Genomic DNA, 25,492 nt, shown 5'->3' with positions numbered 1-25,492 from the left:
AGTTGATGGCTTACAGTTTCAGAGATTCAGTCATTTTTATCATGGAGGCAGCTATAGGTAACTGAGAGTTCATCTTTCAAGCAACAGGAAGTGATCTGTCTCACTGGGCGTGGTTTGACCATACCTGAGACCTCAAAGCCCTCCTCTACAGTGACACACTTCCTCCAACAAGATCACACCTACTCTAACAAAGCCACATCTCCTAATAGTGCCACTCCCTTTGGGGGCCATTTTCTTTCAAATCACCACGCATGTGTTCATCCAGTCCTATAAAAATGCATTCAGTGCAGGAGAGTGTTTCTGAAGACCTGTGAGAACACAAGTTACTACACAAATTAACGTCCTCCCTTCTTCCTGAGAGTTTGCCACTACGCTCCTCTCCTTCATGGCCTCAGCTTAAGCTCTGCTCACCCCAGTGAGGAAAGCTCCTGAAATTTGGCAGAACAAGAAGAGAAAGCCCACTTCTCTTGATTATTGGCTCTCCCTTCCATGGGCTCCACAACCAGCTATGACAGCTGTTAAAAACACACATTCCTACATCCCTTCCTCCAACACCTTCGGAATTGGAAAATCTATGGGTGTTTCCCAGAAAAGTGCATTATCATTAAACTACATGCTAGATGTCATGCATGCTAAGATATAGTAATCATTAAGTTATTAGCATGTTAAAGACTGCATCAGGAACATTCTATGCACAAACTCATTTCCCCTCTAACAACAACCATACAAGGTTAGAGTCATTATGTTCTTCCCTAGAACAGAGGCTGACACATGGGCAGGACAAATGTTCAACAAACATTTGCTAAGCAAATAATGTATTAACCTGTGTGTGTGAGGATGTGTGAGTGTGTGTGTGTGAGTGTGCGTGTGTGTGTGTGTGTGTGTGTGTGTGTGTGTGTCTGTGTCTGTGTGTGTACCTAAGGCTAAGAGAGATTTTAAATTTTTAACCAAAGTCAAATATCCAGTTAATGGCAGTGTCTTTGGTTAGAAAGTATTCACTTTTCCCTCCTTTGCTGAACTTTCTTGCTGCCTTGTTTACAGTTCTCTCATTAACTCCTCTTCAACAGGTGCATTGCCTGTATATGTGGCAAGAACAGGTGGCTGAGCCTGCAGAGATAAGGGGATGGTGGTGGCCTGCACAGGGCGGCCCATGACCTCGTGGCTCTCTTAGAGTTTACTTTTGGATACCTCCCCACTTACATTCTTAGACTTGGATGCCACCTGGCCAGGTTGCTGAGCGCTGTAGGAAACTTCTCTTTCCCTGGACTTTTCTGGAACAAGACTCAGACCTGAGGGCATTTCTACAGCTTTGTGGAGCAGCCTGTTGGGTAGAGTCTGGTTTAGAATCTTCAGTCTTTAGAAACTGTTTTCTCCACATACACACACCACATAGTTTTGTCTTAGGAGTTCTTTATTGAAGAATTCTAGGGAAAACTACCTTTTTTATCAACTTACTTCTATGAATTCCGTATAATGTTCAGTGTGGATCTTTCTCAGCGGCAGGCATCATATTGTCTGCAATATCTTTTGATCCTTGTGTTGTAGCCGTGGCTTTATGGACACAATAGCTCTTGCTGCACACCTGGCCCTGTTGTTATTTCTTTGTACATTTCACATGAATTCCCACACTTGTTTAGTAGTACTATCAATATCTTCATCACCTTTTTATAGGTGAAGAAACTAAGGTAGAAAATAAGTTGATACCTTGCTCAAGATTTCACGGAGGTTTTCCGATAGAGGAGCATAGATTCATAGGTTTCTTGACTCCAAAGCCCTCAAAATGTTACATTCGCTGTCTTGATTACTTGTCAAATAAAACTTAACATAAGTCACTATGCTTGTATTTTTGAGGTAAGAGTAATAAGCACGTGGCCAGGAAAAACAAATTACATGGGATGATACTAAGATGAAAATGTGTTTGCAATTGCCCTCTCCCAAGTTCCTTTATGATTCCCAAGGGAGGCCATGATTGACAGACCATTGTCATCCCTTGAGAAAATGTTCTAGACTATTGTGAATTGCTGGTGATTTTAAGATTGGCTTACTTTATGGCAGACACCCAACACCTACTGTCCTGTTTCAATCTAAATAGCACCCTTCAAGGCCTCCTTGTTGTTTCCAAACACCCACCTCCCTCCTCCCATGATTGCAGTGTTCTCAGAGGCTGCTCTGCTTCCAGATCAGCCACTCACTCACTATTCACAGACCTCCAGCCTGTTTTTTGGGTGCTCCTATAATACACAGTCTTAGGAGTTCAGCTGTGTGCGCGCGCATGTGTGTGTGTGTGTGTGTGTGTGTGTGTGTGTGTGTGTGTGTGTGTGTCTGTGTTTGGTACTCAGATGATAACTCTGTTGAGTTAATTCTCTCCCTCCACTTCTACATGAGGTCCAGGGAATCAAACTTGGGTCATTAGTCTTGTGTAGCTTCGCGATGCTAATGCACCGAGTGACTTTATCCACGGAATCATCTCATCAGTCCTCAAAATACAAATACGGGGGAAAACGTCATTAGTGGAAGTAATTGGCAAGTAACATATGCGTAACTTGACTACCGTATCCTTCAAATGGTTTTGAGTACAGCTGCAGCTATAGGTCACCCTGAGAGTGGCTCCTAATCGTTTACAGATGTGCTGGAGATAAGATAGAATGTATCGGAACAGAGAGACCTTCAGCTCTGAAAATACCTAAGAGTCAATATATCATGTTCTGGTAACAGTAAAGTGTTAAACTAAGTTAACCATTTAGCTTGAAGACATAAGTACTAGAGATCAAAGGCATCCTAGATTTTTAGTAAAACCCTGGATATTTAGTACTCATCTGTTTATGTTCTAGAACCTCTGTTTTCACACAGGCGGTTATCACGACGCATGACTTTTTTGCATGTCTCTTAAGAAATGAAAACCAAGTGTTCCCAAGTAATAATTTAACATTTGAAAATAATACCTTAGGCCTGGAGGCTATCACCACAAGATATATTTTTTGAAAATTGCCCCATCTTTGTCACTTAGACACCAACCTGATGATCTGCTGGCAGACAAAGCTGGGCAATTAGGCTGCCAGGAATAGTGTGTCGCCAGATTGTGCTACCAATCACCAGTCTTTGAGATTTTCAAGTGCTAAATTTACTCAGTGGATTATGCAGAAGCAACTAATTAAGTTCCCAGAGCTTTGGAAGTGCATGTCATCATAGACAGCTTCTGCCTTGCATAAGGAATTTCTGGTCTGGGTCCCAGTATGTTGTCATTCTAATCTGCTAGGAACTGGGAATGAGAGTTACTCTAGCTAGCAAGTCATTCTTTACTCTTTTCCAAAAGCAGCTGGGCATCCTGAGGGTTTCTGGGAGCTTGAGGAGGGTTTTGTTTCCCTCTGCCTGTCTGCTCTTCCCACTGGCAGCACTAATAAAACCTGTTGGAATCTACACAGCAGGAACCCAACCCTGACTGCACTGTGTACCAGGCTATTCTTGGTGAATACTAGTTGATCTCAGAAAGCCTTCGGATTCCCTTGCTTCATCCTCTGCCTTCCCAGGGTAGCACTCCAGTATTACAGAAATGTTTTGATGACTTGATCCTACCCTGGATCAACTTCCCACAAGCCTAGGGCTGATCAGCTTCCATCTCTTCCAAAACACAACAGTGAAATTAATGTCTATCTCAGCGTACTGATTTTCCAAGATAGAATTACAGAACGTACTTCCTACAGAACTGGTGACCTAATAGGCACTGGATAAACGATCATTGTGATGATAATAATGGTTCACTATTCGTGAGACAGAGAAAGGATTTAGATCATTCTTAACTCCCTCGATTCAGAAGTGGGAGCTGCCTCTGGATTCCAGGTTCTGCTCTAGGAATTGAGTGAGAAGGTCAAATAAAATGCGCCTGGATTCAGTTTCCAAAGCCATATGCAATGACATGTTCTTTTGAAATGTCCTATTTTATTGCTTCTCTTGTTCTCTGCTCCCACCACAGCCCTCCCCCCTCGATTCCCTAGAAAACCTATGGAAATAATTCCATTGCTGATATGTGATGACTATGTCTTCTTATTAAAATGGGTGTACATGATTCCAACACACGGTGCATTATTACAGTCACACACCCAGCTGTCACTTGTTCCCATCATGCCCCTTGTAAGCTAACAACCCCACCTCAAAGCTCAAATCCCCAATTTCTGTCTCAATCGCGGATCCCATCATGGTCCCTCTGCTTAGAAATGTTAATTTTCTGTTTGGTTAAGACTCCATCCCCAACTATATACACATACAGTGATACTGCTATCATAGAAAGTTGTGTCTGCAATCAGACAGTGTTGGTTCAAGTCACGTCTGGAGTCAGTACTTCTCCTGACTGTTTCGAACTGGCTGACTCCTGACCAGAGGGGCTAAGTTCAACTATCCAGAGCCGACTGCAAGGGCTCCAAGATAAACTTCTGGGGGGAAACTACTTTTGCTCCGACCAGTAGCCTTCCTTTTGCTTACACTTTGGGTGGTGTGAGCTGTTGGTGAGAAGGACCCAGGGAAGGTTGGGATTCCTTGCCCTGCTTGGGCCGCTGTTTATAGTCTGCTGGAGATTGGCTCTTTGAGAAACCATCTGCCTGGCCTTCTGTTCTAGGCTGTTTATGAAACGGTGTCTTGTGCTTTCCCTTGCCTGCCCCAGGAAAGCACAAAGCTTTTGGAAGCTCTGGAATGTTGGCACTTGAAGGGTTAGAGCACGCAGCTCTGGAGGCTCGGACCTGGGAGGCAGGGTACTGGCCTGCCGTTCTTGGCTCCCGTTTCCTTCATGCTTCTCTCTCTCTGTCTCTCCCGTTGTTTTTCAGGCAGTGAAGCAGATTTTAGCTCCTCGAGCAGCACAGGCAGCATCTCGGCTCCTGAAGTCCACATGTCCACTGCGGGAAACAAGCGTACCTCTTTCTCACGCAAGTAGGCACTGACTCCCGCTCTGTAATTACGAAACTCAAGGCAGGTGACTTCCTGTCTACAGCTTTCTGGGGAACCACCGGGATTCTGAGACTGTTATTAGTTTTGAGGTATTCATTCCGCAGTGATGTGCAGCTGGTCGTTTGCCTGCTTCACCTCCTGTCCTCGTGTGACTGAGCCTGCTCTCCCTGCCCCCAGCTATCTCTCAGGCAGACCTTGGCTCTTCGCCCTCCTCCCCATGTCCCTTGCTCGTTGTTCCTTCACTCACCCGTGTATGCACGGGGAAATGACGGTTTGCACCCTGCCTGCCCTCGTGACCCCTATTGTTTTCTAGCCACCTGCAAAGGCTCTAACTTCCCTTCTTTGAAGGAGGCGTTTATTTATGTGGGAAGAAATGAAAAAATGTGTAAAGTTCATAGGTGCGCATCCACTGCCAGAGGCCGCAGAGCAAAGCAGCTGGATGTGCGCCCTCTAGAGTCAGGATGCCTTGACCTTACACTAGTAGCGCCCTCTAGAGTCAGGATGCCTTGGCCTTACACTAGTACCACCCTCCACAGGCTGCACGGCCCTGAATAAGGGGCTTCATTTTTCTATACTTCGCTTGTCGTTTGCAAAATAGAGTTCTCAGGATACCTACCTTGGAGGGTTACTGGTTAGGGCAGAACTTGACAAGTGGTAGGTATTATAAATCTTTCACCATTATCGTTAGCTGACTTGGGGGCGTGGGATTATAGGAAATACTTGCTAAAGCTCACATTTAGTGGGAGGGGTTCTAAGCCCAGGGTTTTCTTTCAACCCATGAACAGTGTCCTTATTCCTCAGTAGGCACTCACTGAGCATCTGCTGCAAGACAGTAAACAGAACTCAGTGAAAGTCATAATTATTCTAGTAATGTACAGAAGATAATACATGGGTAAATTATGTAATTTTAAAAATGACACAGGGAAAGTAGAGAGAGTGTGTGATAGGGCCTGTGACCCACTTTTGCTGGGCGAGTTTCCAGGGTACCTCGGGGATGATGTGAGCTCCATCAGGAATTTAGGAGGTGGAATGGTGTCACAGCCACCTGGAGAACATCTTCTGACTTTATCAAGTCACTTCACCGCCCTGGGCCACTGCATTCAAAATTATGTCAAGTATTAGTAGAATATCATTTTCAAGATCCTTTCTGTTTCCACAAGCAGTCAGCCCTGGGATCCTGGGCAAATATTTCTTATTTCTCTTGTGTGGACAGAGCCTTTGACTGATGATGACTGTAAAGGGATCTTAGATGCCTCCAGTGCACAGCTTCACGCTAAAAATAAAGGAAATTCAGATAAATCTATGATGAAAATTAGAGCCCAAGTAACTAAGCACTATGGCTTGGTCCAACCCCTCCATCCTTTGGTTATAAAGTACCTCCAGGATCACAGGGGAGGGATGTAAACATTTGCAGTGTAGGTGAGATAAGTTGTCCCCTGAGAAGTAAGCAGTTCTCCATAGTGAACGGCATCAAAGAAAATGAACCCATCAAGAAGACAATTTTATCGAGCATTTCAAATGGACTTGAGTTTGTAGTTACATTCCGAAAACATTTTAACCTGAAACTCAGGATTTTTTTTTTCTTGGAAAGTGATCAAAAATTGATGTAGCAGATATAAAGTAATTTGGGCAAATCATATATACCACAATTGTTTTAAATATTAGTTAATTTTTTATTCCTATTTCTATGTGTGTATTTGTGGCCGGCATGAGTTTATATGTACCAGATAGGTGCAGGTGCCATGCCCTGGAACTGCTGGCAACTAAATCCAAGCCATCTGCAAGAGAAATAATCTCTCCTAATCATTGAGCCATTTCTCCAGTCCCACACCAGAATCTTTTTATAGCCAAGTAATAGACTTCAACATTTTAACCACAATTAATGCTTGGAAACTCCTCAGTTCCTTGCCTGAGCTAGGCACAGAGAATCATCAGCAAGTTCAGTGACGGAAGATCTTGGGCTTATCCTGTAATTGTTGTGCTCACCAGGACCAAGCAATAAGGGCAGCTGGGAATGGGCTGGTTATATATTCTAGACAGTGTAAGAGAGTCAAATGTGTAGCTAGTTGCTTCCTTCTGTAGCAAGAATATTCAATGCGAGTGTTGGGATGCAAGGGAAATGTGGAATTGTTAAAAAGATTTTTGACAAGTTGTTTCTAAAGCAAACCTTCAGAGACTTGCAAATCAAATAACTCATCATGGAATTCTGCTGGTATTTCTGAGGAAGTCTCTTTTGTTACCTAAAACATTAATCTGTCTAGAAATGATAGAAGTATGAATGAGGTATGGGTAGTTGCAATTGGCATCAAATTCATCATTTATTAAGTGTATGACTCTAGGTTTACTTCTTGTTCAGGAAAACAGAAATAGCAGTACTGTCTCTGAGTTGAGTAAGCTGAGGTAGGCAATCACATCACTAGTGTCCAGAACTTGGTTAAAACAGGAGGGGGTGTATGTGTAAAAGAAGATGAACTTGCCACTTCTACTACTGAACTGTAGAGCAAAGAGCCAGAGCGGCTGGCCTGACCAACAGATAGCCACTTATTTGCCAATTTGGGGACTTTCAGAACAAGGTCTGCTAGGGTTGGCCTCTTCAGAGCCTCTTTGGCTTGAAGATACCCAAGCTCCCTGTATCCTTATATCATCATCTCTCGGTACACATCTGTGTCAAAATTCTCCCTTATTCTATCAGTTAAATTGAAGGGCCCAGCATAACTCTCTAAATTCAATTTAATTACCTCTTTAAAAGCCTTGTCTCCAAATGCAGTCACATTCTGACATCTTACGGAGTAGGGACTCAATATACAAACTTGGGATATTGACAGTAACAGAGTTAAGTTCAAAAAAAAAAAAGAAAGAAAATGACAGCAGTGGATGATGACAATAACAACGGTGATGATGATGATGATGGTGATGGTGATGATGAAGGTGGTAATGATGGTGATGATGATGATGATGATGGTGATGATGATGGTGGTGATGATGATGGTGAGGATGGTGATGATGATGATGGTGATGATGGTGATGATGATGATGGTGATGATGATGATGATGGTGGTGGTGGTGATGATGATGATGGTGATGATGATGGTGGTGGTGATGCTGATGGTGATGATGCTGATGGTGATGATGATGGTGATGATGATGATGGTGGTGATGGTGATGATGGTGATGATAATGATCGTGGTGATGATGATGGTGATGATGGGGGTGATGGTGGTGGTGGTGGTGATGATGGTGATGATGATGATGGTGATGATGATGATGATGGTGATGATGATGATCGTGGTGATGATGATGATGATGGTGATGATGCTGATGATGATGATGGTGGTGATGATGATGATGATGAAGGTAGTGATGATGGTGATGATGATGATGATGATGGTGATGATGATGATGATGAAGGTGGTGATGATGGTGATGATGATGGTGATGATGATGATGATGGTGATGATAATGATGAAGATGGTAATGATGGTGATGATGATGGTGATTTTGATGATGGTGATGATGCTGATGGTGGTGATGATGATGATGGTGATGATGATGATGATGGTGATGATGATGGTGATGATGATCGTGGTGATGATGATGATCGTGTGGTGATGATGATGATGATAGTGATGATGATGATCGTGGTGATGATGATGATGATGAAGGTTGTGATGATGATGATGATGATGGTGGTGGTGATGATGATGATGATAGTGATGATGATGATCGTGGTGATGATGATGATGATGGTGATGATGATGATGAAGGTGGTAATGATGGTGATGATGATGGTGATTTTGATGATGGTGATGATGCTGATGGTGGTGATGATGATGATGGTGATGATGATGCTGATGATGATACTGGTGATGATGATGATGATGACTGTGATGGTGATAATGATGATGATTGTGATGGTGATGATGATGATGGTGGTGGTGGTGGTGAGGATGATGAAGGTGATAATGATGGTGATGATGATGATGGTAAAAACTAGTGGGATCGTGGTGGTGACACTACCTGAAATGAAAGGCCGATGGAAAGAAAGCAGATCCCTTGGGCTCCTGTGAAGTTTCTATATATTCCTTTACATTTCTCTGTTCAGGTATTCAGAAAGGGTGTAGGGTGAGCAAATTTTCTCTTTTCTGTGTACTCCATTGCTCTTGCCTGCTAGAACAAAGAACGGTGGAGACGCTCCATGGCCATGACGAACAATGGAACTGCAGTTTCTTCTCTGACAATGACGAAAGGAAGTGATGTTTATGTCCATATTTGCTGACATTTCAACTGAAATAAATGAAAGGAGAAGAAAAATTAATAGTTTTAAACATCGAATTTCCTTATTTGAAAATCTACTCTTAAGGCACTCTGAGGGTCATGGCCTGAAACACATATGAAGACTTGATTATATGTTTTATAAGACTTATGCAATGTTTTTTTTAAGCTTGAAGAGCCTTTACTTTCTTCCAAGCAGTAGGTAGGTTTTCACGAAATCACCTAATTTAATGTTTGTCATAGATCATACACCTCGGCACTTTGTTGCAAGGTGAATGGTTAAATGCCCAAGTGGATTATCTAAACAATAACTATATCCAAATGGGAACCTGATAAGATGGTTTACAGGACCAAAGCAATGCATTCTATTTCTATAAAGTGGGAAACATCATTGTTAAGTTTTAAATTTTCCAGCTTTGAATCCCAGGTCAGCTATACATTCTTGGGCTGTCTATCTTCCCCAAGTGTCAGTGATGTACGGGGTAAATGGGAAGCAGTGATTTCATCAGTCTGACAGGATGAGGGCCGAGTGTTCCCAAAGTTCTGGAGCAGCACCAGTGTCTCAGCAGGCCCCTCAGGGCATTCTCAGGCAGCAGTTCCCAACCTGTGGGTCGCAACCCCTTCGGGAGTTGCATATCAAATATTTACATTACAATTCACAGCAGCAGCAAAATTACAGCTAGGAAGTAGTAATGAAATAATTTTATGGTTAGGGGTCACCACAGCATGAGGAACTGTCTTAAAGGGTCACAGAGTTAGGAAGGTTGAGAACCACTGCCCTACGGAATGGTTAACAGAGAATAAAATTCCCTGTGTCAAAGACATGGGCAATTCTTCATACTCTCTTGTCACTTGCAAGGGCTCATTAACCCTCAATATTCTCTTGTGGTCACATTGGGAAATACAACAGCCAGTGCCAGGTTTGGAAGTGAAGCCATAGAGAAGGAAATCCAAGCCAGAGAACATGTTCCTTTCAGCTACTCGAGAAGTTCTTCCCACCCTTGGGCCGCTGAAGTCGGCTTGTCACCAGGCCATCAGCCCATCTGTTCCATATAAAATGTTTCCTTCGTGAAAAGGAGACTGAGCTGATTTGGGTGATTTCAAGAGGAAAGTGGGTTCGTTAATGAGCAATGTACTTGGCTGACAGCAAGTTGAGATTGCAATTGAATGCAGATCAGTGATCACAGGTACTGAGCCCACGTTTGCGCCAGTGCTCTGTCTCACAGACATTTCTCAGTGAAATGCAGCCGTGGGACAGGGCCAGATTTCGAGCTACAGATAGAGGAGGTTCTAGAAAGCAGTGCTGCCGTCTGCGAAGGGTGCTCTTCTTAATTGTCCTGCGATCCCAAGCAGTACTCCTGATAGAACATGTTATCCTGTTAGCAATTTCAACATTCCCTGGGTGCTTTCCAACTCTACTGGATATCAAATCTCTGGAACTAGATGAACAGGAAAAAATCTAAACAAGCCAATCCTGTAAGACCAGCCGAGAGCCGAGCTGCATGAAGATTCTGGAATAAACCTACACACTTTTTCAATCTGACTTTTCTTTCTTAAACACGGGCCTCATGCAATGCAGATGGGCCTCAAATTTGTTACATAGTCAAAGGTGACCTTAAGTTCCTGATCTTTCTACCTCTATGTGCCAAGTCCTGGTGTTACAGGGGTGTACCCCACCAGGCTAGGTTTTCAAACCAATTCTACAAGGAAGGTGGGATGTTTGTGTGTGGGTATTGTGTCTCTGTTGTGTGTATTGTGTCTGTGATGTGTGTATGTATGCATGTTTGTGTGTGTGCATCAAGTGGCTTCCTAAATTTTTAGTAAATGGCAGTGCCAAGACTCACATCCAGTTAATTCATTCAGGAAACAGGCTAGACAGCAAAAATTATAGGTTCAAAAATACAAAGATAAACCTAAGCACAGCTCCTTCAGGAAGCTGAATCATTTGGAATACTGGTATATTTAGGAATGGAAGGATAGGTTGGAAGCAAGGATGAATTGGACCTGTGAGCCATTTCAAGGAGTCTAGCTTTTACCTGGAGACAGTGGGATAGTATTGAAAGTCTTGGAGGAGGGCTGTAGTGTTCCAGCTCCGTAAGAGAAAAAGGCATCAGCCTCCTACAAGGGAGAGCAATACCAAACAGAAGCTGTTTAGTGGCAGAGGGAGTGGCTCCCTGGGCTTGTGATTAAAAAGAGCATATTAAGTAGGTGGAAAGAAAAAAATGTGGCTCATGAGGACTGCAGAAGTGACCACACTGTCCCAGTCAACTCTAGGAATCGGATTTCCTTAGCAGCAAGCAACTTTCGAAAGGAGCACAGGATCACCTGAGCATCTCCAGCCACAGGACTCTGATTAGCATCTGCGATGCTCTTCTTTCAGCCGAGGTCCCCATGGGCGGAGTAACGGAGCATCATCCCACAAGCCTGGCAGCAGCCCTCCATCCCCAAGGGAGAAGGACCTTGTGTCCATTGGGTGCAGGAATCCACTGAGTCCCAGTAACGTCCATCCGAGCTACGCCCCTTCTTCTCCGAGTAGCAGCAACTCCGGCTCCTACAAAGGAAGTGACTGTAGTCCCGTTATGAGGTGAGCCCCGTTTGCCTCTGAACACATGCTTTTTAGTTTGTCCAGTTGGGGACTTTTCATAAGCAGGGGGAAAAATAAATAACTCACGACTCCCTGCTTTTTGCAAGATGCTTCTCTTTTTTTCTCATAGTTAGTTATTGCTTTAAGGGTTGATGCGGAGTGAACACAAACCACAAGCTGAATCAACAGCAGACAATTCCATTACTTAGTGTAGAGGGAGGGAAATGGCACAGTAGAAGGGCGCTGTTCTCATTTCCTAGGCCCGGGGAGGAATTGTGCTGTGTTCATCCCTTCATTAACTGCTCAGTGAGTAACAGAGTCTGCGTCCAACCCTGAGAACAGAGGGGTGAGCAGAAGTGGCCCTAGGCTCACTGCCCAAAAGAGAAGGATTCTATCTAATACACAGACAAATTTAGGTTATTCTGCAGCTATCTGTTGCTATATGAGTTTGCAGGAGGTAGGGCGGGGGTCCAGTGCAGGACGGAGCAACCAGAGAGGCCACAGTAGCAAAATAAAACTGAAGCGACATCTAAAAGGTGAGCGGGAGGGTTAATAATAGGTTGAAAAGGAGTGCGGAGGAGGAGGAAGGGGTGGCATATCCAGAGGGGCTAGAGAAGACGAGGGTTTGGAGGGCTGGGAACTGAACGTGGGCCATCTTGAGCAGAGTGTAGGCACAGGGGGCGAGCAGCATGGGAGCTTGAATTGATTCCAGAGTCAGAGGAGAGCCTGGCAGCCCTCCACAGCCCTATGCCTCCCCGGCATCCCTGTGCTCATTAGTCAGCGCTCTACAGCCTGGATGCCCGGGCTTAGCCAGGCCTGAGAAGGGCCAAGATTCCAGCTGGGCTGTGTTTGTAGAACACTGAGTGCTCCTCCACAAAACACACTGGTAAGAGCGGAGTGGCCTTATTCCCTCTGAGTGGGGAACTTTCCATTCCCACCACATCAGGATGCTTACCCTGCCACTGACTTCACAACAACTAAAATTCGAGTAACAGTACGCAAGGTCTTCAGGCAGGGGCAAAGTGAGGAAAGTTAGGTCATCTTGCCTCACCCTTCCCTCCTGGCCATGCCCTGTCCCTACCCCCACACAGTTCTTTAAGGTTACAGCTGTTAGTCTGAACTGATCGCTGAGGCCCAGAGACAAGCATGCACTATTTCATATGAAATTATTCCTAAGTCTTAGACAACCTCCCTGCACTGCCCCAACCTTCCAGAAACACACATACACTCAGTCTTCTGTCTAACAAACAGCCCTAGGATTGGCCGGTGTGTCACAGTCTGTCTTCTGAGACTGACAACTCTAGCCCACTGCCACCCTTCTGCTCCAGCTGTCACCTGCATGTCTGTTTGGGCTGCTGGAGCAGAGAGCCACAGACCGGGTGACTTTAGACACAAAGGGAGGTGTTCATTCAGTTCTGAAGATTGATTCAGAAATGATGCACACGTGGACACGTTCATGGTCAAGCTCACTTATGTGCTGGAGACTCCTCTCTATTGAATCCTTACAAAGAAAGCGATCTAGTGAGCTCTCTCTCCCTTGAGTTCTTTTAACATTTCTATTGGCTTATATTAATGGTATGTAATTATATTTTCATCGAGACTTTTACATATGCATATAATACACTCGGATCATATTTCCTCTTCATTTTCTTCATCCTCCCAGTAGTTAGGACCTCTGGTAAGGGAATGAATTCCATCACAAAGCCCTCTGCTCATTACGTCTTAATTACCTCCCAATTTGAGGGGGCTTGCACAGAGAGAGAACCAGAATATTACCATCCTTTTCTTTCCTTAGAAAAGGAAACCGGGCAAACAGTAACATCTGATTGCTCAAATCATTTCAGGAGGTCTGGCAGATACATGTCTTGTGGAGAAAATCACGGTGTCAAGCCCCCAAACCCAGAGCAGTATTTGACTCCGCTGCAGCAGAAGGAGGTCACAGTGAGGCACCTGAGGACCAAGCTGAAGGAGTCTGAGCGCCGACTTCACGAGAGGTAAATATGGATCTTTCTACACCTCGTGGCTGAGCGCAGTCCATTCTTTCCAGAAAGTGATGTAGGAGCCAAGAGTACACAGGAGAATAAAAAAATCAGTGCTGCTAGTGTTTCCAGGCTTCAGATTCATTCCATAATGGTGTGCGCCCCGGTTGTTGCAGAAGGTCACAGTAGCCAATAGGCTAGAGGGAACCCTGTCTCCTGGGTAAGCTTGGTTTTGCCATCAAGGACAGGGTGTGTGCAGGACTATTTTTAAATGGCAGAAACACCCACAGGAACCATCTTCTCCTTCCAGTAGAACAGGTCACCGTGGCCCCATCCAGCCCCAGTGATCTCTGGAGAGAGTGGCTAGCTTTGTGTACTGTGACCTTGCCAGTTTTTTTCCCTGCTGAAGGAAGTGCTTCGTTATTCTTGGACTGGTGTTAAGGCTTAAGGGAGGAAAAAAAGCAAAAAACAAAAACCAGCCTGTGTCTAGATCTTATCACACATAGAAAAAAAAGAAAAGCCTTTGACATGTTGGGAGCAAGCCAGATTTTCTGCTTCGGGGTTTCCTCGTGGAACTTCTTGAGACAAGGTGACAAGAGACACACTAGCTGGGACTAGGGTGTGAGGTCCTTAGTGAAGGTATCACTGGCATCTCTGGGAACTGACCTGCTCCATCCTCCTCTACTGCCACAGGATATGGTGACCTTGACTGGTAAAGCGTGGACAGACAGACAGACAGACAAGTACAGGCAGGGAGTTTTCACCTTCCTATTTAATTCGATTCTTTACCTGACTGAAAGAGGCTTCAGACCCAGGCTCACCTCTGGGTGGACTCCTAGGATTTATGAAGAGTCCAGGGGAAATTTTGAACCCTTGCAAGAGAAGGCATCGGAAAGCAGGAAAACTTGATAAGATAGCTCTTAGACACAAGAAGAAGTGGACTGCTTGGTCTTTGTATTCACAAGTAACATGAGGATATATATTTGCGCTGACTGAAGAAATTACAAGAATGTCTTGGCAAAGGTTTTAAAATAGGTTACCGTGAATGACAAGACAGCTCAGAAAGTCACCGCAGTGCATCACAGGTTGACTATGCTCTCTTCTGGGGCGACACAAGCTAAGACACTTTTGCAGAGCTCTTCCTGAACGTATAGCATTTTATGATTTGAAAAAAATCACTGGAATATCAGGACAGTTACGGAAGGCTATGATTGATCGTCCCGGCTTCTCTTTAATTGGTCATTAAAGGTGATATGGGCTTTTCTTCTCCAGCTGTTTATAAATACTGATGAAAGAGTAAACTACAAAGTCAGAAGTAGGCTAAGAAACTAACAATAAAACATCCAACACTAAGCTTTGAGTAGGGCACAATGCAAGCCAAGTATTTGGTACAATCCCTGCTCCCCAGCGAGTATTCAAGTAGGAAACAATAGCAGCTATTTTGATTCTGATTCTGGTTGCTATTATTATCTTAGCTGTTTTACAATTAAAGCGGGGAGGTTCCATGGCTAACACTTGCCAAAAAAAAAAAAAAAATTTCATGTGGAAGAGCATGGGTTTTAGGCCTGTGTGGATTGTTAGCTGTCTGTTTCAGAATTGGCTCTGCTTGTAACTTTGCCCGCGTTTCCTCTAGGGAGTCGGAGATCGTGGAGCTCAAGTCTCAGCTGACCCGGATGAGGGAAGACTGGATTGAGGAAGAATGCCACAGAGTGGAGGCTCAGCTGGCTCTCAAGGAGGCCAGGAAAGAGATTAAGCAGCTCAAGCAGGTCATTGAGACTATGAGGAACAGCCTGGCCGACAAAGACAAAGGCATTCAGCAGTACTTTGTGGACATAAACATCCAGAACAAGAAGCTGGAGTCCCTGCTCCAAAGCATGGAGATGGCGCACAATAGTTCCCTGAGGGATGAACTGTATCTAGACTTTTCCTGTGACTCTCCGGAGAAGAGCCTACCGCTGAGCAGCACCTTTGACAAGATGGCGGATGGGTTCTCTCTGGAAGAACAGGTTACAGAGGAAGGCGCTGACAGTGAGCTTCTGGTGGGAGACAGCATGGCCGAGGGCACAGATGTGTTAGAGGAGATGGTGACCACCACCACCACCACCACCACCACAGAATCTGGTGACCTGGAGTTTGTTCATTCTACGCCAGGGCCACAAGCCCTCCAGGCGCTCCCCTTGGTGAGCCAGGAAGAATGCAGCATGGTGGTGGATCAAGGTGTGCAGACCGACGTGGTGCCCTTCAGCCCTGCCTTCTCAGAGCTCATGCCGAGCGTGCTAAAGCTTCGGGACTCCTGTCCCGCAAGCTCAGCATCCCCAGATGAATCTGGAGCTGACTCAATGGAAAGTTTCCCAGAGTCCATCTCTGCCTTCACGGTTGATTTAACTCCAAGGAGTCCCAACTCAGCCATCCTTCTGTCTCCCGTGGAGATTCCCTTCAGCAAGGCAGCTATGGAAGCCGGTACAAACCGCCTCATGAGAGAGCTAGATTTTGCGGCCTACACAGAAGAAAGGTTGGACAGCATCCTCTCCCTGTCTCAGGGAGGTGTCGTGAGGCAATATTGGAGCAGCAGTTTCTTGGTGGATCTACTGGCTGTGGCTGCCCCTGTGGTGCCCACTGTTCTGTGGGCATTCAGTACTCAGAGAGGGGGTATAGATCCTGTCTACAGCATCGGGGCCTTGCTCCGGGGCTGCTGTGTGGTGGCCCTACACTCACTCCGCCGTACAGCTTTCCACATCAAAACCTAGTTAGTTGTGACTGTGTGCCAACGTGTCCGTGTGGTGTTATGCCCGGTAGAGCAACAGCAGGTGGACCAGTGAAAGTCTTTATTCTGTCGTTTTGCTCCGCGCTGTTTGGTTTGCACTATAGTCCGTTGAAGCCTGTTCACTGTTTAAAACCAGAGGAATCTTCCGAGGCATGGAAACCTGGTCCTGGTAGATGTCCCGCCAGAGTGGTATAGAAAGCATGCTTACGCCCCTGCCGTGTTGTCCGAGGTGCCCGTTTTTAATGCTAATGGTTCAGGAAGAGAAAATGCAGTCTGCACTTTCAACACAGCCCTGCAAAGGCTGGCATGTTATCTCCTCGCTCTGCTTTGTGCTGTCTTCAAATGTGTTATTGTTCCAGCATTCCAATGGTCTTGTGCATAGCAGGGGACTATAACCAAAAATAAAAATGTGTTTGTGTAATTGGTTCAAAGAACACTTGAATAGCTCTTTATTGTCTTTCTTGAGGTTGATAAGGTTTGAGTGTTTGGAATTTTTTTTTTAACTAAATGTAGCTCTGAAGTCTTAAAAGGCTCATTTGCTCTTAAACCTGTCAGTTGAGGAAACTATGTAAATTTACAATGTTACAATGTACTAACTTATTTTTTGCTTATTATATATAGTGTTTTATTGGAAAATGTTTGTAAACATACACTTCAGCATGAAAATAAAAATTAGTGTTTCCATTTAAATGTGTATGCCTCCTATAATTGTGAGTTCACTACTATACAACACCAAATTAATAGATCATTCTTTATTAATATCCTGTAAAATGTAATTAAGCAGAGGAATGAGAAAGGAAAAATAATTATTAAAGAAAGGTGAAGGGCTGGAGAGATGACCCTGTGGTTAAGAGAAGAACTTAACCATTTTTATGGACAACCTGAATTCTTTTCCCAGCATCCGGTGGCTCACAACATCTTCCTACCAAACACTAGTATACACACATATGTAACATGAGGGCCAGCTTGTTGGGGTTTCTATTCCTGCCCGGTATCTCACAGCCGGCAAGTCCCAGAGAATCATACAGAGATCTCTATAAGTTATAAAGCTGATTGGCCCATTAGGTCAGGCTTCTTATTAGTCCTTGTAACTTATATTAATCCATTATCATTATCTATGTTAGCCACATGGCTCAGTACCTTTCTCAGTGTGACAGCTCACATGGTGCCTCTTCGGTGATCTGGGCAGGAATGGCGGAGGGAGCTTCCTTCTTCCCAGAATACTCCCGTTCTCTTTGCTCCACCTCTACTTCCTGTCTGGTTTTTCCGCCTATACTTCCTGCCTGGCCAATCAGCGTTTTATTAAAAACATGATTGACAAAATACAGATAATTCTCCCGCACCATTTCTCTCTCTTTTTTTTTTAAACAAAGGAAAATACCCATAGTCCATTTGTTGGAAATGTGGGCATAGTATTTCAGGCTACTTCCTGCTGGTTGGGGGCGCTGATAATCTTATGGGGACCTAAAGAAAATTTAGAGGTATAATCAAGTCCTGACTGGAATATCCTGGGAGTCTTGATCATCTCAGGCAGCAGTCTTGAATCTGTTCTGAATGAAGAACTCTGTCATCTGGGCCATCTGTTCCTATCGGAGATTTCTCAGGTGGTCTTCCTTTATCGAACCTGATTTTTCTTAACTCAGAATGAATCCACAGCCTCTCATTTTCTGTGGAAACAAAAGCAAAATCTCTTCTCCAAAGTAACATACCTGTTGACTTCATTTTTGAAGCCAAGGTATTTTCAAAATATCTATCTTGGATTAGTTCAGCAGCATTTATAAACAAAAGTCTTTTAGCAGCTGTTTCTCCTTCCTTAGCATTCAAACAATTCAAAGAGAGCATAATAACATACAGTATCAAGATTCTCTGTATATTTTCCATATTTATGTGACTTTATTTCAACATCTATTTCTTTTATTTTTATTTTTAACTTTTGGCTTTTTGAGACAGGTTCTCTGTATATATCTTTGTCCTTGAATAACTCTGTAGACCAGGCTGTCCTTGACCTCACAGAGATCTGCCTGTCTCTACCTCCCCAGTGCTGGGATTAAAGGCATGTGCTACCACACCTTGAACTCACAGAGATCTGTCTGTCTCTGCTTCCTAGGCATTGGGATTAAAGGTGTGTGCTACCACACCTTGAAGTCACAGAGGTCAAACTACCTCTTCCCCTTAAAGTCACAGAGGTCAATATGCCTCTGCCTCCCAGGCATTGGGATTAAAGGTGTGTACCACCACACCCAACTACTCTCTTTCCTTTTAACTTTAAGAACTTTCACTTTTAGCCTGCATATATTTTTAACATATTGTAAAACATTTATAGGTTTTCTTTCTTCTTTGAATCTCTCTCTTTTTCTGACTACATGAGTCTTTAAGGATAGGATGAAAGCCGTGGCTTTGACGACTAGATCCAGCCCATTCCTTAGCTTTCCAGCCTCATGGCAGAGGTCCCGCCAGAGCCACTGAAACTCTACAGTGTTTCAAGGTCCCTGCCAGCAAGTAAGCTGCCGCATTCTGCTCACAGACCACACTCAGTCAGACTGCCTGCCTGAAAGAGTCAGAGTTTGCCCTGGCAGGACGGCTGGCATTTTAAAACAGTGCAGCTTTTTTCCTGCTATAGCTGAAAACCGAAAAGCATGCGTTCGGCTTTTCCTCAACACAGTTTAAGTGTTTAGTGGCAGGACCTCTTAAAAGAGTTGCAGGGTTTTGCAGCTAAAGCTGAGTCAGGAAGCCTCTCTTAGATGAGAGCGCTTGCTCGCCTCTAGCAAGCAGAGCAGACCCGAGAAATTGCTGCCACCAAGAAGCCATGCTTTACTCTATTCTTTTCCAAGCTTTCTCAGGCTTTCTGTGGATTCAGTTATCCACGTGGGTGCCATCTATAGCATGAGGGCCGGCTTGTTGGGGTTTCTGTCCCACCCAGTACCCCACAACCGGCATATCCCAAAGAAATCACAGAGTCTACATTAAGTTATAAACTGATTGGCCCATTAGCTCAGTCTTCTTATTAACTAATTCTTACATCTTTCCGTAACCCATAATTCTACTCTGTGTTAGCCATATGGCTTGGTACCTTTTTCAACTGTCAGCTCACATGTTGCTTCTTTGGTGATCTGGGCAGGAGTGGCAGAGGGAGCTTCCTGCTTCCCAGAATTCTCCTGTTCTCATTGCATCACCTCTACTTCCTGTCTGGTATTCCTGCCTATACTTTCTGCCTGGCCAATCAGTGTTTTATTAAAATACATGATTGACAGAATACAGATAATTCTCCCACACCACACTTAAAGTACCTTTCCCCTCCTCTCTCTCTCTTTCTCTGTCTCTCTGTCTCTGTCTGTCTGTCTGTCTGTCTGTCTGTCTCTCTCTCTCTCTCTCTCTCTCTCTCACACACACACACACACACACACATTTAAGAATAAAAATTTCTTTTAACATAAAAGGTAAATATCCTATCTTGGAAAGCATTATTTCTAAAATAAGAGTAGCTCTGTCTTAAATAAACCATGCATTTGCTTCCACACATAATCAGTAGCATGTGTTAACTCTTTCCAGGAAAGATGGGTGGTTGTTTAAGCTTGCTAGAGAGTAGAGCTAGAACTAATCTCCCTCTTCCCAGGAGAGGGAGATCACAGGAGTACTGCCCATCCTCCATCCTCCTTGTTTTTCAATGATAGCATGGGGATGGGTGGAGGGAAAGATCTGCCCTGTGAAATGGGATTCTACTTTACAAGTGGAACTAAAGAGCCTCTAAGAACAAAACTGCTCAAGATCTCTATGTCCATCTTCAAAAGCCAGAGTCTGCAGTGAAATGCCTCTTCTGTCTTACTAGAGAAATGGAGGTGATCTGGCAAATGGTCTTTCACCCCCAAAATTGTCCTCTCTAGCACTTTAAATATAACATCTGTCATTTTTGTTTATTTATACCGTTGATGTCTTTTTACCCATATATCTCTCATTGATATTTTAGCTCTGTGAAGAGGGCAAGGATCTATGTTCTGTCTCATGTACAAATGTCAAGAATTTAGAAAAGAACCTGTCACATAGATCTGGAAATCACTGTATAATTCATCCATCAGCCACCTTTTGGGATCTCACAAGCCAGATAGTTATTTTATTGGGTTGGTCACAAATAGAAAGGCAGGGCAGAAGACCTAGTGCCAAGTGTGAAGACTCCAAAGGTAGATAAAGATTCAACATATTTGGGGAGCATGGGGGGAAGCAAGGGTGGTAGAGAGAAGGGAAGAGGATAGACAGAAAGCTGGTTCATATGGGAGTGTGTAAACCATGGTAGTGGCTTGGGTTTACTGGCAATGCAATGAGAAAATATTAATAGACTTAAGCAGCACAATGAGATGTTTATTTTTCAGAATTAACTGCTGGGTGTAGGCTGTATTGTAGTCAGGCAGGAGTGGGAATGAGGGGCCAAGTACAGTTCTATTTTCATAGAGCACATGAGAGATCAACTACCTGACTGTGGAAGAGGCTAACTGATTAAGCTGCATAAATATAGAAATAAATAGGTGAGAGGGAAGGAAGGGTATAAGAAGAACGAAGAAATTAAGGATATCCCAATGGTCTCCAGCTTGAGCAATTCCATTAATGAGTGCCATTTGCTGAAAATTAAGAGTTCAAGAGAATCATGCTTGGCTAAGAGAATATGTGTGATGTCTACTCCAGTATGTGGAAAAGCCAAGTCAGAAACTGCATACCTACTGAGGATGATCCCAGGAGCTGCCAGGGCTACTTAGAGAATTTGGGCTCCTTGATGCTGCACAGTATTTAAAAACAGAGCAGATGAAATCATCCAAGAAATGTGAAAGAAGGCCAAATACTAAATCTCTTACTCTCACACTTAGACAGACGTGAGTAATGAAGAGCTGACGAGCTAGGGAAGAGACTGCTGAAAAGATGAGAAAAAAGTAGGAAAGTAGAGTAGGAGAGACAGAAAGTGGCTTTAACGCAGTGGTAAAACTCTCGGAAGATGTATAATATGAAATAACAAGTTATTCACTGGTTTTGATAGCAGTCTTAATGACTATATCAATTCACTTTTATGGGAGATTTAGGGATGGAAGCCAGAGTGGACCAGCTTAAAGAGTGAATGGAAGACCAGAACCTTGCCTGTCCATGCCGTGTCCATGTTCCTAGGTCTAGCTCCTGATGTACATTATTCACCTTGCCTGGTGAGTTCCCCCAAACAACTCCCACCTGCACCAGCCCCATGTTGCCGGTCAATCATTTAGCTCCTTCACTGGCCTTGTCTAGTGAGTTTCTCCAACACCAAGTCTCTTAGTTAGGATTTCTATTACTGTGAAGAGATACCATGAACACGGAAACTCCCATAAAGAAAAACATTAATTGGGTGGCTTACAATTCAGAGGTTCAGTCCATTGTCATCATGGTGGAACATGGCAGTGGGCAGGCAGACACAGTACTAGAAAAGGAGCTGAGAGTTCTACAGCTTTGACTCCCTGACAACAGAAAGTAGAATAAAATACTAGGTGGGATCTTTAGCACAGGAAACTCAAAGCTCTTCCCCACAGTGACACGCCTCCTCCAACCAGGCCGTCACTACTCCAACAAAGTCACATTTCCCAGTAGTGTCATTCCCCATGACCTTATGGGGGTCAATTACCTCAAACTACCACACACCTGTGTTGTCTCCACACTTCCAACCCTAGATCTGACCACACTGCCCCTGCAGTAGCCCCACCGCTGGTCAGCTAGAATCTCACATCAAATACACAACCAGTGAAAGACACCCATAACCCCAGGTCACATCACAAAAACAAACAATATGAAAGGCCAAGACAACAGCCCTCCATAAGCTACAGGTTTCTATGAAACCAATCAGAAGGCATCTTGGCAGACAAATCTTCACAGCGTATAAAGATTATTTCATTACACTTTCCCTTTTTTGTCTAATTAAAAAGAAAGATTTTAACATTAACATTTTGTTGTAAAATTATATACAACAAAAACAGTTATCTGAATAGCTGAAGAATTACAGCTACAATATCTAGCCAATTTGTATTTGGCAAAATTAGAGAAAATACTATCTATCTTATCTTTGTGAGTCAAAAATTTTATATACCTTTTATCATAACTAAGGAAAATTTTAAGTCTTATATTTAGTCTTTAACTACATCAAAGACCCCATGTGGGTGTAATGTTATCTAATTACATTAGTTACCTAATTACCTAGTTACAGGGACATCTGGCTGCCTAGACAATTGCCCAAAGTTTGTAATGTTGGGGCATCCATCATTGGGTGATAGGTCTAGTATATCTGACAGAAATTTCTAAGAAGCAAGGAATTTTGAAGGACTGTCATACCTTGTCTTTGAAAAGTTTGGCAGTTGCTTTCTTTTGCGTCCTGTTGGTTCAATTTAAGCAGTATACTGTCAGCAACTAAGGCAAGGGCAATTTCTTTGCCCAGTGACTAGCTTTTGCCACAAAGAAAGCAAACTCCATATGGAGTTTCTTCAATGTCCATCATCCTCACTCTGAAGTTAATTGGCACTTCTAGGAGCAGATGTGACTCACTGTCATGAGAAACCTTAGGTTATTAAAGACTTTAAATGCCATAATCTACAGTGGTTGAAGTGTTTGAAGACCATCTATCTAAATATATCTGTTTAACCTTGAAAACATACCTAGAATGACTACAAGTTTGATTATTATAGATGACTAACTACTAACCTGTATTTCTTAATTATACATTTTTAAATGAGCTGCATAAGCACAATACCAAACAACAGTAGACACATACATACAATCTCGGTCTAAAAAAAAAACTTCAAATTAATATCAATAAACCAAAATCCATTCTAATGTAAAATATTTTGAGATTAACAGTTTTTTGATTAAAGTAGATTTAATAATCTCTCTTTTCCCTATTATTTCTATATCCCCCTTTTTCTTCAGAAAGAGATCTTTGAATCTAACTCTTTCATTTATTTATTTATTTATTTTGATCACGATCGATAACAACTTGTAGCCAACTCCTCCTAAATGATGACTAACATCCATAATCCATCTTTTGGGAATGTGAATTTATTTTTCTCTAGATTGCTTCCAGTTTCCTGGGAACACTGGCATCCTTGGGACAACCTTGAGAAAATCAGGAAAATGATCAAGTCCTGGTTGACATAGTTTGTGTTGCTAAGCTATCTCAGCCAACAGTCTTGTGATGTGGGATTGACTAAAATAATAGGAATGGGTTAGTTTAAGATATAAGAGCTAGCTAGCAATATGCTTGAACTATTGACCAAACACCACTGCAATTAATACAGTTTCTGTGTGATTGTTTTGGGTCTGGGTGTCTGGGAACGAATGAGCAGTCTCTGCCTACAGTCTTGAAACTTTTCTGGATGCAGAATTCTGAGCAAACTGCAGCTGCTCTGAAATGTTGGACCAACACCTGGCCAACCTTGCTCTGAAAATACATACACTTTTAAAGGTAACCTGCATATCTGCATTAATGTAAGCATGGATTGTGTGCTGTACATGTTAGCCGGAAACGACTTTTTGTTTTATGTTTGAGCAGATGAAATATATGTTACATGTTTCGTAGTTTTTCTAGGTTTATTTCTTTATGTCTGTAGCCAGGATTTTCAGGGGGGTTTCTTGAACAATCCTGATTATCTTCAACCTTGAACAAATGCACAGCCTTTTGTTTCCTTTAGGAACAAAAGCACAAACTACTCCCCAAGGTAACACATCTTTTGACTTCCATTTTGGAGTCAAGACACTTTTAAAATGTATGGATTGGTTTAACCCAGGTGCTTTCATAGTCCAATGTCTGTTAGCAGATACCACTTGTTAATCAGCAATCAAAAAATTTAAAGACATTAATGACTTTATTTTTAAACTTTCTAAAAAGATTTTATTTATTTATTATGTACACAGTGTTTGCTTGTATGCTTGCCCACAGGCCAGAAGAGGGCACCAGATCTCATTACAGATGGTTGTGAGTCACCATGTGGTTGCTGGGAATTGAACTCAGGACCTCTGGAAGAGCAGCCAGTGCTCTTAACCTCTGAGCTATCTCTCCAGTCCTTAAACTTTTTTTTTATGACTGTCTATACTCTTTCTCTTTTCTCTCCCAAGCCCAGTAATCACATTGTTATCCTTTTATAGGGATTTTTGCTGTCTGGAAGAGTATTTACTGTATATTTGTAACCTCTTCTATTTGCATGAGCAAACCTTAAGCCCACCATGCAGGCTTTACTGTCTGTACTGTAGCCCATGTGAGAGACTGAGGGATCCATCCCATCATGCCCCTTAGCTCATAATGTGCTGGTAGGGCTCATGCTGGTGACTCAAGTCCATAAGCAGCTGCATGGAGACGTTTCTTTGTATCTTGGCCCTTGAGAGAGACTTCAGAAATAGGAACTAGTGTTTGGCTCCATTTTTTGTGGGTTTGGAACCTTTTCTTACACTTTTTCGGGTTTTATGTGGATATATGTTGCCCCATGTTGGGCATCATTTGTAAGCAGAGTTTTTCCTCAGGACTGCTGGCTCCCCAATAACCACACAAGAGACTTATTATTAATTATAAATGCTTGACTGGTAGCTTAGGCTTGTTACTAGCTAGCTGTTACAACTTAAATAAACCCATATTTCTTATATATGCTCTATCACACAGTGATAACTATTTCCAGCATGGCATATTCATCTTGCTTCTCTCTACATGCCCTCTTGATTCCTGGTGGCTCTACCCTTCTTCTTCCCAGAATTCTCTTAGTTTGGCTCTCCTACCTAACCTTTTCCTGCTTAGCTATTGGTCAGTCAGCTTTTTATTAAACCAATCAGAAGGCACTTTCTCAAAGACACATCTTTACAGTATACAAAAAGATTATTCCATAACATTGGATTGTAACTGGGGGGGGGGAGTAGAAAGTATAATAACACTGCTTGAAAAAGCCATAGGGAAAGATACATTTACTTAAATATATA

The 25,492-nt window shown here is 43.2% G+C and overlaps 1 protein-coding gene across 6 annotated transcripts in view; it reads left to right on the top strand.

Moving 5' to 3' along the window:
• The window catches only part of Sybu (syntabulin), a 104,045-nt gene extending 86,821 nt beyond the window's left edge, over positions 1-17,224 (top strand). For all 6 annotated transcript variants that reach the window (XM_085678998.2, XM_085678997.2, XM_085678995.2 and 3 more), the window contains 4 exons: positions 4,815-4,917; positions 11,588-11,791; positions 13,636-13,785; positions 15,404-17,224. In XM_085678998.2, coding sequence (XP_085535124.2) covers positions 4,815-4,917; positions 11,588-11,791; positions 13,636-13,785; positions 15,404-16,517 — 1,571 coding nt within the window. In that variant the 3' untranslated portion in view covers positions 16,518-17,224. The remainder of the gene's footprint in view (positions 1-4,814; positions 4,918-11,587; positions 11,792-13,635; positions 13,786-15,403) is intronic.
• The last annotated feature ends 8,268 nt before the right edge of the window (positions 17,225-25,492 follow it).

The sequence above is a fragment of the Myodes glareolus genome, chromosome 19 (assembly GCF_982192425.1).
Source record: "Myodes glareolus chromosome 19, mMyoGla1.1, whole genome shotgun sequence".
Classification (NCBI taxonomy): domain Eukaryota; kingdom Metazoa; phylum Chordata; class Mammalia; order Rodentia; family Cricetidae; genus Myodes; species Myodes glareolus.
Note: the sequence above shows the minus strand (reverse complement) of the source record. Positions and strands in the feature narration are given on the sequence as shown.